The 14,486-nt window shown below is 42.5% G+C and overlaps 1 protein-coding gene across 3 annotated transcripts in view; it reads left to right on the top strand.

Moving 5' to 3' along the window:
• LOC126162241 (acetylcholinesterase-like) overlaps positions 1-14,486 on the top strand; it is a 193,246-nt gene that overhangs the window by 80,000 nt on the left and 98,760 nt on the right. Inside the window, exon 1 of one of the 3 annotated variants that reach the window (XM_049918615.1) lies at positions 12,716-12,835. The exons of the other annotated variants lie outside the window; for them this stretch is intronic. Within the exon in view, the coding sequence (XP_049774572.1) occupies positions 12,728-12,835 (108 nt within the window). The 5' untranslated portion in view covers positions 12,716-12,727. Of the gene's footprint in view, positions 1-12,715; positions 12,836-14,486 lie in introns of those variants that run through there. 3 annotated transcript variants of the gene reach the window in all.

The raw sequence follows: 14,486 nt of genomic DNA, 5'->3' as shown, positions 1-14,486 counted from the left end.
AATAAGACTCCACGCAGATCTACTTCTGCTACTACTTAGAGAGAGAATAAGGTACACCCGCACCGGAGGGCGGTTTTACCTACTAAGGAATGTATCATTTACATCTCAAAATAGCAGCTAATCGCTGACCGATTTTCAAACGTTTGAGCATTTTCTCGTGGTAAGAGCCTTTCTGTAGATATTCTATATTTAATGTATCAAATAATGACTGAGACAAAATGATGATGCCAATGCTGAAAATGGATTTTAATTTTGTTCCTATTTCAGAACCATTGACGTTAAGTCTTTCTACAAAAGCCAGCGAAGAAGCCCTTGGAAAATCGCCCGTAACTCAGCAGAGGAAATAAGGCGATAAGTTTGTCGAGCAGCTACGAAAGCTACTCATAAAACAATATTGTTGTCTGAGACAGCTGCTTTACGTAATGTCCGAAATAGTTCCCAGACCATGCTCCTTATTGCAGGTAAAGGCAATGCCACTGTCCTGCCTTCGAGAGACGCCTAATGGTATATTCGTAATAGCTGAACCAACGTATTGTAAGGCCAAGAAACAGAGCATTGCTCGTGTTCAAAGAAAATATGCTTCCAGCTTCCAATCTTAAGAAGTCATTGCTGATTTCTTGTCACGGGTAGGCAGATATAATATCACTATTTAAGCGTGTGTGTTTCATTAAATAACTAATGTTGCAACCGATAGACAATATCGCAGTGAGTGGTCAGCTCCCTTTCATCCTGTTAGTGTAATTTTGGGGGTTTTGAAGAGAAAGTGATTAACTCTGCTGTTTTAGAACTTTAGATTACTTCATCGCGACAAGAATCTTCCTTTAAGAGATTTGTTTTTAATTTATGAAATAAGGACTCACAACATGACGATGGCAGTCTTGGGAACGTTCTAGAGATACATTGACAAAACGTTCAAAATGTGGCCCCATGGTGACAATAAGTTGCTAGAGTTGTTGGAGAATCTCAGCTCCATTTATGGGAATATTAAGATTGCATACAGCTGGAGAAGAATGGCTTCGCTTCTGGATGTCCTAGTTACATAGAAGGGAGTTGTGCTTACAGAGCATTCCCTGTGCCTTAAGCCAACCCATGTGGATTTAAAAGACAAAAAAGATGACGCACCACAAAGGAGTTATCCGAATGGAACGGAAATCGGTATGTGTGAGGCACATGTTCAGACAAACCAATGATTACAATTTCAGAAAAATTGGTTGATTTATTAAAGAGCTTCACAAATTGAGCAAGTCAGTAACGTACTGGTTTACCTCTAGCCCTTAAGGAAGCAGTTATTCGGCGTGGGAAAGATTCACAGAGTTGTTGGTTACCGCCTGACGGATATTGTGCCAAATTCTGCCCAATTGGCGCGCTGGATAGTCAAAATCTCTAGCTGTTTGGAGGACCCTACCTGTAATGCTCCAAACGTTCTCGACTCGGGAGAGATCCGGTCACCTTTCTAGCCAAGGCAGGGTTTGGCAAGCACGAAGACAAACAGCAGAAACTCCTGCAATGAGCGGGCGGGCGCTGTCTTGCTGAAATGTAAGCCCGGGATGGGTTGTCACGAAGCGCAACAAAAAGGGGCGTAGAATATCGTCGACGTACTGCTGTGCTGCAAGGGTGCCACTGATGACAACCAAAGGAGTCTTGCTACGAAAAGAAATGGCACCCAACACCACCACTCCTGGTTCTTGAGCCGTTTGCAGCACGACTGTCCTTGGCGTCTTCAGACATGTTTTCGCTCGTTATCAGGGTTTTTTTCTCTTGAATAAATCATCGTTTTTTTCTTAAATTGTTAACATTTGTATGTCTGTATAAGTACGTCATATCTATCAAATTCCCGTTCCATTCGGATAAGTCCTTCGTGGGGCGTCGGCATTTTTTTAAAATGTAATTTCAGACGACACCTAGCTGCGACCATTCTTCGCAAACAATGAGCGTGAATGGAACTTTGGTTCGCAGGCCCATATACTGTAAAGACTGTCGATTACAGTGTGTAAGACGAATGCTTAGAGGCTACATTCAAGGAAAAACATCTCAATAAGAAAGTCCTGGAACAGAAAACTCCACACTAACTATGGGACAGAGACAGAAAAGATATGTAACATCTCCGTAATTGTGAATGGCTCTTCAAAAATTGTAAGCGTCATGAGGTTCCTTAGGCTCAGCGCCCAGAACGGCAGCTCTTCTGGGGTTTATGGTGGACGTTCACCTGTAGTATGCAAGGTAAACCACATGCACTGTATAACAACTGTACGTCAAACAGCGACGACGCACCTGTCTTCTACAATCGACCGCATATGTGTAGACTGAGCACGGCATTTCTGAAAGCTACTGCATTAATTACATCATTCGGATTGTTTTCCTTATGGGATTCTGTGAAAGTCAAAGCAGTGGAAATGCAACTTGCAGATGATCTGATGCATCGAGACGAGGGCTTCTAGAGATTCATGGAATCGTGTCACTTCAAGTCTTCGCTATCGCTATCCTTCCTGAGTCTTCTCTGCTTACCATTCCGACACCTAGCATACATTTCAATTACGAACTGTCTGATTTGCAATAGTTATGAATTTGTTCCTCCTCGTGCAGAATCGTGTTCTTTTCCATTCGGCGCTTATACTTTTCTTTCTTTAATACATAAGCCTGGTAGCTAAGTCTGATATGTGACTGGTCTCGTTGTGGTCACTATATCATCTGTAACACACGTGTATTTTTCCCAGATATAAATTTCATAGCACTGTTCTGGCACCTCGACGACAAAGAGCTACTCTTTCATATTCGGAAATTTGTCACCTACTCGCCTTGATAATGACAGGAAAATTTCACTTTCGAATTAGCTGAAGTGCAAGAAACTATGTCCCATTTGTACATATCGAAAAATTATGTAACAGACACTTCAGTATTTTGGGGAATATATAGGCATAATTTTAACTGATTCTAGTTCTTCGTGAAACATTGCATATTGAATTAACCAAAGGAAACACATCTTTTGTCTTTTTTCGCAAAACTTTATTATTATTGTACAACCTGGTTTTCGGTTTACAAGCCCATTTCCTAGAGCACAGATGATTCCAAAGATGGCAACCAAGTAAAGATAAACACATCAGTTTCGTAATTTATCAGTTCTTGACTATCTATAAAATTCTCTGTTCACAGTTTTGACACATTTCCGTTGGTAAGCTACAACATTCGTTAAGGCTGAGTAATTGAACTGGGTTTTCTCTTTCAAAAGTAAATCTGAAAATACACCCATCTTATTTCTAATACTTCTGATTGTAAGCTCTCTGCACCCTTTACCTCCGTATGTAGGACTTTCATATCAACTACTTATTTGTGGTTTGGATTGAAAAAATGATCGTCAAAGAATGAATCTGGCTCCATTAATCTCCAGCTTCTACGGTGCACCCACTGAACTACATAAATAGCCTAAAACCTCAACACACTATTTCCTTTTCATAGTTAATATTTCGAATGGAGTAAGAAACATTTTAAAGGCAAAGGGTTTCTATGTGTTTTTCGATGGCCCACAGACATTAGATAGTCCCACAGATATTAGACAGATATTTCTTCAATTTAAAGACAAACAAACGGCCAACATGAAAAGTGGAGTTTGTTAATATGGTGTGCCAAGAGTGTCAGTCCTGCTATATTGGCCAGACTGGGAGGTCAGTCTGTACTAGGCTCAGAAAACACCATAGAAACACGTAGATTAGAGAAGCCAAAGTCATCCATTACCGAACATTGCTTAAAGCCAAACCACAAATGAGTATTAGATGTACAAGTCCAACACGTAGAGGGAGAAAGTACAAAACCTCTTCAATTAGAAGTAATAGAAATTTTTAAAAAATACAGATGAGCGTAGCACCACATTTACCATCGAATGAGCAAATTATTCATCCTTTTTAGACAATGTTACAACCTATAAATAGGAGAACCTCATGCATTTATTCATTAATAAATAAGAATGCAAGTATCCATTCTGCTGCACATACCTCTACTCTAATTTATAATTATTAATAAATGCTGTACATGCTCTCTTACTGAATGTTGTAGAACACAAACATGAGTGTGTCAAAACTGTCAAAAGAAAGAACTTTGACACATTAACGACGGGAACTCGGCAAGCATTATAACTCGATTTCCCAGAAACTTAGCTATGTGGAAGAGGAGTCAAAATCAGCGAAGCCGTGTCTCGGCTTATCCGTAGTTACTCGATCGTTTCTGAGAAAACGGCGTTCAGAGTTTTTGATGTACGGTACTTTAAGTGTGACAAATTCAGCCGAAGTGATGGCGTATCGGTTAGCGTCGCAGCATCACTTTTGCGCCTCGTGTTCGAAACCCCATTATTGTTTTTATTTATTTATTTATTTTCATTATCTAACCTTGTCAGCAGAATATTACTAAATGAATGTTTTTCCCTGTGTATGTTGAAACAGCGTTGTCCTTATTCGCTAGTAACTGTGTATCTGGCGAATGAAATAAAGATAAATATAGATGCTTGCTTGGTTCCGAGAAGTACACTCGTTTATAACTCCAGCCTGCAAGGAGAGTGTTGTATTCTACCGATTCTGACCTGCCCAATTAATTTCGTCTCCTCGATGGAATCACTAATGGAAACATATAACTTCCGAGTTGTTTCTCAAAGACCAAAGACAGCTGTGGAGCCCCAGGAAAATTCCATACGAAAAGCTAACCAAACCGAACCGTAGCAGGGACCTCGCAAACCGATCTTCAAGACGAATGCATTAGGGAAGAATCTGTGGATGATCTAAACGAATGTGACGCCGTGAGCGCTGAAACAAGAGAAGAAGTAATTGTTACAGTGTACTATTGTACTGAACTGTTAATTAAATCGAATATAATTAATAAATCACAAACGAGAAAACCAAACTGGTCGATAATCTTGGGTAAAGAAAAGGCGGAAAGAATCACGGATCTTATTGCACATGAAACAAAATCTTGACTGCAGAGAAACTGTAGATGAAGTAGGTGAGAGGCATATTGCACATTCAGTCGTCGAAGAAAAACCTTGAAGTTCACAAAAAAGGAGCTAAAAATAGACGCATTTAAGATAGTATTACAGGTAAACTGAATTCTTTATTTTTTATAAATGTATTCACAAGATTTTCACGTAATGTCAAAATTTTGGGCAGGGAGTTCATGATATAAAAGTGCAATCTTCATTTTTTGATTACAGTTAAAGTCAGTAAGGCTTGCCGAACTTCATCCAAAATGGACGCAAAAAACGATCACGTCAAAAAACACTCGCAGACTAAAAAAATAGTGAATAGGTATGGCGATGGAAGAACCAAGTGAAGGAGGGTGGAACAAATCACGAAAAATTTAAAGGGGTCGATTCGTTGTTCTATGGTCGTTTTGAAGAAGCCAAGAAGTACGGAGATCTTGCTACAACACGAATGTTGCGTCAATGGGCGATGACGGCAGCTACTTTATTGCCGTCCGAAGATCTTTGAAGTAGAAACTTCGCAAACGTAGTGTGATATCGTCAAGGCAAAGCATAGCATTTGACAGTGACATGTTATCACATATGTTAGCACAAAGGTAAAACATACGATCGAAGAAACCGCAGAGATGTTTCACCGCCAATCGTGTACTATAATTCCGCACTTCGACAATGATTTTGTGGTCAATACGGATCAAACACTGGTATCCCGGGCCGACAATTTTGGCAGCCTACCATATGGCATGGACGTGACGACAGCCGCTAGCGGCGGCGCTCCTAAAACGTGCGAGCGCTGCTGTCGCCGCCACCGGGCTGTACGCGGGCCACGCCGCCGCGCTCACGGGGGCCCTATAAAGCCGGCAGCGCAGGGGCTTGGAAGTCACCCGTACAAGATTTGACAGGACAATCTAGCGTACAAAATGCTGACAAAGACGACCATCCCTGACACCTGTATCAAGGATGTGGATGGTTTCCTCCACAATAGAACCTTCTTAGTTACTCAGCAAGAAAAATGCTCGAGCTTAGGTCACTCGTCGACGGGTACCCCTGAGCGCTCTGTGTTATCTCCCATCCACTTAAAAATTTATGTTAATGATATGCCAGTCGTCCCACACTGCCACCTGGCGCAACACACTGACGGTACGGCGCTCTTTACGACCAGCCGCAACACGGACCAGCTCATTGTTCGTCTCCAGAGGTAGGTGGACGCAACAGTCAACTGGTATCGTTCAAACAAGATTGCCCTCAATGCCGCCAAAACTACGGCGGTCTACTTCACCAAGCGGCGCCCAGTCCTCCTCCACAACATCACTATTGTGGGCGTCCAGGACCCATGGTCCCCAGATACCAAATATATAGGTGTCCAGATGGATAAAAAACTGCTCTTCCATCAACATACGGAATACGTCACCCAAAAAGAACAGTAGCTGATAAAGCGTTGTACCCGCTCTTCAACAGATGGGAACTGAACTCAGACACGAAGCTCCTACTGTACTAGATGGATGTCCACCCTTCCCTCACCTGTGGCTCCTCCGCGTGGGCCACGATTACTGCCTCCTGGATTCAGATCCTCCAGCGCCTGCAGAATAAGGTGCTTCGGTGAAGACTGCATGCTCCTCCACTCACGTGGGCTGTTATCCTCCACGAGGAGACGAACATTGTAACTCTAAAGACGTCCATTTGAGAGCAGGCAAGGCGTCTCTATGACAAACTGGGTGCCCTGCATGGCACAGTCACTGGCTTACACCACATTTTCACTGCGACAATGGCACCACCACCCTGATTCTCTTACCATCCTCAAGGATTCAGATTAGGACCATGGGTAACGATAGCCCTGTTACAGCTGTTAATAATGTGTCAGTCTTGATAGGCCACTTAATATGTGATGTGCATGGTACAAGCACCAGTATCTGTATCTAAGGAGTGGCGTTCCCTCTTATCCGCAACCTTAAAATTCTAAACTTCCACCGTCGGAGGGTGGTACGGGACTTCAGGTCCCAGCGCGACGCCTTCAACGAGCACTCCAATGATGACATTGCAATGATGTCACTGTAAGATAGAAAAATTTTACCCTTACTCCAAGACAGTAATAAGACTGCCGCCCATCAAAATTTCACTCGCACCAAGACAGTAAGATCGCCATCCACTAGTGACGCTGTACCACGAGCTACAACAACAACAAAAACTCAGAAGTCAGACGTGCTCCGACTGCGCCCATGTATTGTTCGTTTTACCCATAGTTGTTCGGTTCCTGATCTTGCTACGTCTAAGCTCTCTGTTTGGTTCGCTTCTCGGACTTGCCATTCTGCCGTATCCCTCAATACCTGTTGCTTTCGTCTTCGTTGTTGCCCACAGCTGTTGCCTTTCTGTGGCTTTTGGCGACTCACCGTCGTCGCCCTCGGCTGGTCGGCCTGCATTTCCAGCTCGTGTCGGTTTCTGGTTACTAGACAAACAAAATATCACATCAGCAGTAATCGAACATCGTCGCATCGAGGTGAAAAAGTCACGGAACTTGCTGTCAACCAATTAAATCACTTGATACAGTCATATAATACCGATCAATTCGGTATAACTCTTTCCTCCTGCCAATTTTCTTCATTTTTCTTCAAGCAGTCAGCGGGAAGTTCGGCCCTTGAGTGCAACACGACATTAACCAACGAAGGAGACAACATCCGAATGTTAAAATGGAGCTACGCGTGTTCATAACTGATTCACGGGGTGGACAAAGCGATCCTTTGTTATACGACGAAAAATTCATCGATGAAGATGGAATACCAACAGTTCAACCTGTTCGTTTAAAGTAATTTCCCTGAAGTGTACGCAGCTGTGTCAATCCTGTGACGTATATTTTTACCCGGAAATAAAGCATTTCATTAAAAAATGCAGAATTATTCTAGGTTCATTACACAGCAGGGGGATATCACAACTAGACGCGACGCAATACAGATCTATGCATTGATAATCAACTGAAAGCGCCAGTTTTCCGAAATAATGATCCGCTATGCATGGTTTTCTTCGAAATTATTGCCAACGCATGAACTCTTCAGCAATGTTAACGACGTTTCTTTCCCGAGTGAAATTCCTAACACCATGAGGTTCGCACGATGGCAGGTGTGCCACACTTGCGTTTCCTGATATGAATCATACCGAGAAGTACGACTGTGGCTAACGTGCCTTTACGCGATTCTCATGGTCGGAAACACTATGTTTCGAATGCTTCTGCGATCGGTATTACCCAAGGGAATACACCAAATAAACATAAGAATAAAGTATAAGTATTAACTTAACAGTTAGTATAAAATTATTATAAAGATTAATATAGGAATTGTTAAAAGAATTCAATATAAGAATATGAGAATTCAAAGAGGATGTAATCCATGAAAATATCACACACACACATCCATACAAATTATACAGATGTCTCTCAATGTGTGTGTGTGTGTGTGTGTGTGTGTGTGTGTGTGTGTGTGTGTGTGTGTGTATGTATGTGTGTGTGTCCTACATGTCTTCCTAAACCAATGAATCGATTTCAAGAAAACATGGTACACATCTCTTACTGCCAGGAAACAATTGCTGTGAGGGTAAGAATCATCTGCATATCATAGTTCAGGAGACAGACGTCATAAACATGATGATGATGATGATGTTTGGTTTGTGGGGCGCTCAACAGCGTGGTTATCAGCGCCCGTACAATTACCCAATCTTTGCTCAGTCCAATTGCGCCACTTTCCTGGATGATGATGAAATGATGAGGACAACACAAACACCCAGTCATCTCGAGCGTCATAAACAATGACATGCGTGAGAACCTACCGCATCATGCAGGAGTATCCACATATGCCGCTAAATGTACCTACAAAAGTATATCACAGTTCAGGAGATATGACGTCATAAACACTGAGATGTGTGAAAAACTGCTGCATCATACATGTCGTCTAAATTTATTATTTCTTCCCTACTAACTGTATTCGCAAAGCATTTCACCGACAGTATTCACGTATGTCGCCGAATGTTCCTATATAAATTTATCATCGTACAACACATAGTCCAAGAGGTATGACGTCATAAACATTGAGATACGTGAAAAAATTGCCGCATCATGCGTGAAGTTTTAATGCATTTCTTCATTACTATACGAACACAATCCTTTAGTTGAGTCAACTTAAAGAAAGCCCTGACACCTGGCAATGCTTGTGACAGTTTTCGACTGCAAAGAGCAAACTGGCGCAGGCGAAAACGATAGCAGTCTATAGAGCTATGAAGAGGCGTTGCCATAGAGACGTTTTGAAATCGCGTTGTAGACACGCGAAGCAGCTACGCTCAGGGCACGGATATTGTCAAGTTGCTTAATTTGGATAATGTACTTACACATTCGGACATTATGTGTATTTTTTTGTACCACTGTTTGATAATTTCAAAGGTGTTTTCACCAATATATGGAAATGAAATTTTTTTCGATACTACCCTACAAACACACTTCATTTTTTGCTTTCGTTTCTAATAGATCACTGGCAAAATGAATATCTCTTCAGTATCGGGTTTGTCAGCTAGCCGGCCGATGTGGCCGAGCGGCATACAATAAAACACAAGGCACATATTGTGAATCCCTGTTCTAATTGTACAATTAACGTAACGCCCCTGTATCCCCTAACTTGATAAGAAACATTCGTGCAGTAACCTTCTACGGACATGCGTAGATAAATGAAAAACAGACAAGAAAAATCGCCTTTCGAGCAAGGAGCACAAAAGGATGCTCCGACGCTAAAGGCTGTGACAGCGTTTCGGTTGGACATGTCACGTGCTAAAAGGGCACATAAAGTACGTCGAAAACTATGACCGTCTTTTCTCAGAAACGGTGAAGTAACTACGGATAAGCTGGGACAAGTATTCGCATATTTTGGTCCCTCTGGAACTGAGCAAGTTTCTGGAAAATCGGTTTATGGCGCTTGCTTTGTTCTCCTCGTAAGTCAAGAACTGATTGAGTAGGACGCTGACATGTGTTTATCTTCTCTTGGTTGCCATCTTTGGTATCACCTATGTGCTAGAAACTCGGCTATAACCCGAAACCTAGGGTGCACAACAGTAATTAAGTTTCGTGAAACAAGGAAGAAAATGATTTCCTTTAATTAACATAATATGGATATTACGTTAGTGTTGTTCCATGCTGGTTTTTATTACAGCGTTATGGCTTGAGAGCTGACGTTTTGATAACCGCAGGCTAGTAGGCTTGATGAATGACTCTAATAATATAAAATGAAATAGAGGAAGCAGAAGATGTGATGCAGTCTTTGTTTTGCCTGACGCTAGAGGCCGGCCGCGGTGGCCGTGCGGTTCTAGGCGCTCCAGTCCGGAGCCGCGCTGCTGCTGCGGTCGCAGGTTCGAATCCTGCCTCGGGCATGGGTGTGTGTGATGTCCTTAGGTTAGTTAGGTTTAAGTAGTTCTAAGTTCTAGGGGACTGATGACCACAGCAGTTGAGCCCCATAGTGCTCAGAGCCATTTGAACCATTTTGACGCTAGAGATTATTGTACTTAGCAAGAGCAGTGTGACAACTCGGAGGGAGCAGCCCTGTGGCGGCTGTTCAATATTTAGACCTTTGAGACCCAACAATATGAAAAAAAATATGTAACAGTAAAATTTTCACAAAATTACCCATTATTATCATAGTAATTAGCGAATACAAGAAGAAATTGGCAAAAATCAAACAATCAGTTGTTCTGAAGAGAAGCTACACTTCTCCTAGATAAAATCCTACATATCGAAACTTCGATGAACTCATAATGGCTACAACAAATTGTAGTCTCAAATAACTAGCAAAAATGGGCCCAAAGTTTAGTAAGTTTCATATCAAAATTACATACTGCCATGCTGGTTTAATTTCGAAAGTACTCAAATGTTGAAATATGTGTGAATTCATAAGGGGCCAGGCTGCTTAGGTCATCAGTCCCTAGACTTACACACAACTTAAACAACTTATGCTAAGAACGGCACACACCCATGCCCGAGGGAGGACTCGAACCTCCGGCGGCAGGGGCCGCGCAGTCCGTGGCACAACGCGCTAAACCGCGCGGCCACTCCGCCCGGCTCGAAAGCGCTTTATAGATGCAGTAGTATGAATTCAACATGTACGTTGCGATAATGTCAGATGTATCTACTTCCATTGTCAACAGTCTCTTCAGTACGACCACTATAAAAAAATAAAAAATGGATGGCACAATCTCCTACAATCACGTAGCACAATTTCCACTCCGACTGTAGCTTTAAACGTTACAAGTAAGTAGTGTTACAGTGCACTACTTTTGTTGAAATACGAGGGCGTCATGAAAAGCAATGCCTCCGAATTTATTATGTGCAAACTCTTAAAGCTTTTCAAATAAAACAAACGTTATTAACATTCTACGTCTTCATTCTTCATGTCTACATATTTATTTCGTGTCATAGACACCCTGGAGAGGAACACATGTCTCTCAACGAGAGACCAATTTGTTGATGCAGTCACGTAGAATGTTTGACGTAGTTGATGGAGCCACGACGTCACTTCTTCCTGCACCGATATCAGACAGAATTCCTCGAAGGTGTTTGAGTTTCGGAAACAGATGAAAATCGGATGGGTGCAGTCGGGACTATGTTGAGGATGATCGATGACAGTGAACCCAAGGCATCGGGTTTTTACAGATGTCGCAGCGCTCGTGTGTGGTGTGGCATTGTCATGCTGAAGCAGAGGGTGCTCCATCTGTGGGCTACCACGTCGAATTCGAAGCTCGATTACAGCACTCTGTTACTCACGCACCGACATAGTTACGTTACACGCCGCCATCTTACTGGCTTCAGTTCTGAGCCGTCTTGCAGATATAGAATGTTAATAACGTTTGTTTTATTTAAAAAGTCCTAAGAGTTTTCATATGAAAATTCGGAGGCATTACTTTTCAGCACGCTCTCATACCTCAGTGCACCGCTAGCTGTTTCTGTCTTGCAACAGCGTCTGTGGTTTCTCGCTGAAGGCTCTGCGACTTCAAAACACAATTAATAAAACGGTGGTTTCAGGTAGCAACTACTGGTACTGAAAGGGTTGAAGGGAAGCGAAAGAGCGACACAGGCAGATGTAATATCATCTGTCAACTCTGAGGCGATATGTAGTCTGGGGGTAAAAGATAAAAATCTTCTTTCGCCAGAACAGATCAGCTGTGTACAAAGATCAGGAACGTAGTTTGACAGTGAAAAAACTGAGTAATATCAATCGTGAATCGTTAATATGTTTAACACACGTAACAGATTTCTCACATTTTGAGTCCATACCAGTAGATGAATATTTTCTGTTTCTTCTACAACCTCAAGAAACGTGATAGCTTACTGGGAACACCTTAAACTAAGTGCCTTGACTTAAAAGGGGACGCCATGAAAAAAAAAGAACTACTTTGGGCCAAAAACGCAGTCTTCGACTGTCGAATCATGAACTTTTCTCACTGTTTTCATATGAGGAAACAAACGGTTGTTGCGAAGTACAAGTGGTCGTTCTATGCTCGCGCAATCTGCCGTTTGCCAATAGTAGGATGTGGTTGTGCGTAGGAGCCCCTATCTGACACCGGCGGTCAGATGAATGAATTGGGCGTGTGAAGGACACTCGGTGCAACGTAAGGAATGGCACGATGACGCCAGTATGAGTACGATAGCTGATGGAGGGAGGGGGGGGGGGACGGGGAAACGGGACGGGGAGGGCAGTGTAAGTGGCCGGCTTAAATTGCCGGCGGCCGCCCGCCGCGCCACAGTACGACATGGCGGCGAGGGAAGCCACCACGAGAACACCCGCGACCTGCCCGAAGCTCCGAGGGTCGCCACTTCTGCTGACGCTGCTGCTGCTGCACGCCGCTGCTGCCAGACCGGTAGGCCTGCCTCTGTGACTACACCCATCGCTGACGTGTCACTTGTTTATTTATTTATTTTATGTTTTCGTAATTCGCCCTTTCATTTCGCCTCCCAATATTAGGACCGTCAGGCCCTTTCTGACAACCTTTGCAAGTCGGCATTACAATATGCATAGCACTAGAGCAGTACATAACAATAACAATGATAGTAATAAAGGTAACTGGAAAAAACGAAATCCCGGTGAAGGAGACCAGTGACTGATATATTGTGAACTTCTGACTGATATATTGTGAACTTTCTTTTAATTCAGACGTGAACACATTCTGTGTTACAATCATAACTTGTTCTGGCCTACATTTGCCTTCTTTAGATGCTGTTTGCTATGGGGCGGTATTCGGCGAATGAAATGTCCATTTCATGTTACAGCCAAAATGCATATCACATAGGATTTTCTACATTGCATTGACAACATGTGTGATGAAAATTTTCTTCACCGAATTTGCTAATAGCAGCTGAAGGTGGTCAATGTAAACCAGAACCAGTTATGTTTATGTAACAGAATGTGATTGTGTCTGAATTAAAAGGAAGTTAATTATAATTATAATCTATCTACATCCGGATCCCGCTCCAGCTACTGCCTGGTCTGGCTGCTGACGAGTCCTCTCCATTTGGCTCGGTCCTCCCATCACTTTTCTTCCTTCACTTGCTGCCGGGTCACACCTCTCCTTTCCACAGATATTCTCACTCCCATTTTCCACCGTGTTCTTGGGCGCCCTCTAGGTCTTTTCCCATCCATCTTTAGCTCTTCCATAATTTTGGGGAGTCTCTGCCCATGCCATCTTAATCTCTTTTTTTCAATTTCTTCTCTCATGCTTTCTTGGATAAGGTCCTTTCTAATCTCTACATTCCTTACTCTGACCATTCTTGTTTTCCCCTTAACTGCTTTACGAAATTTCATTTCCCCAGCTTGTAGACTGTTCCAGTTCCTTTCTGTCATTGTCCTTGTTTGTTCGCCATAGGTGACAACAGGGAAGTAATAATTCTTATACATAAGGAGTTTTGCTTTTTCTGAAACTTCAGGTGTTTTATTGTTTGGTAGAAATTGCCTCCCTTTTGTAACCTCCTATTAATTTCGTCAGTTATTCTTCCATCCCTAGGTATTTCACTCCCTAAATAAGTGAAACTTTCTACCACTTTGAGGGTTGGTTGGTTGGTTGGTTGTTCGGGGAAAGAGACCAAACAGCGAGGTTATCGGTCTCATAGGATTAGGGAAGAACGAGGAAGGAAGTCAGCCGTGTCCTTTCAAAAGAACCATCCCGGCATTTGCCTGGAGCGATTTAGTGAAATCACGGAAAACCTAAATCAGGATGGCCGGACACGGGATTGAACCGTCGTCCACTTTGAGGGGTTCTCCATTCAAGGTAATATTTCCGTTGACCCCTTTCTCTCTTCCAAATACCATTACTTCACTCTCATCTTTATTTATTTTTAATCCATACCTTTCCATTATTTCCTTCCACACATCATGTTGTAACTGTATATCTACCTCTTTATCACCCCGTATTACCACATCATCTGCAAAAATCATCTTTTAGTCTCTTTCTTTTACTATATCTTCAACTGCCCTATTCATTCGCTCCACCACAACATTAAAAGGTGCAGGAGATA

Source organism: Schistocerca cancellata, chromosome 2, assembly GCF_023864275.1.
Source record: "Schistocerca cancellata isolate TAMUIC-IGC-003103 chromosome 2, iqSchCanc2.1, whole genome shotgun sequence".
Classification (NCBI taxonomy): Eukaryota; Metazoa; Arthropoda; class Insecta; order Orthoptera; family Acrididae; genus Schistocerca; species Schistocerca cancellata.
The sequence above is the reverse complement of the archived record's forward strand: the minus strand, read 5'-3'. Positions and strand labels throughout refer to the sequence as shown.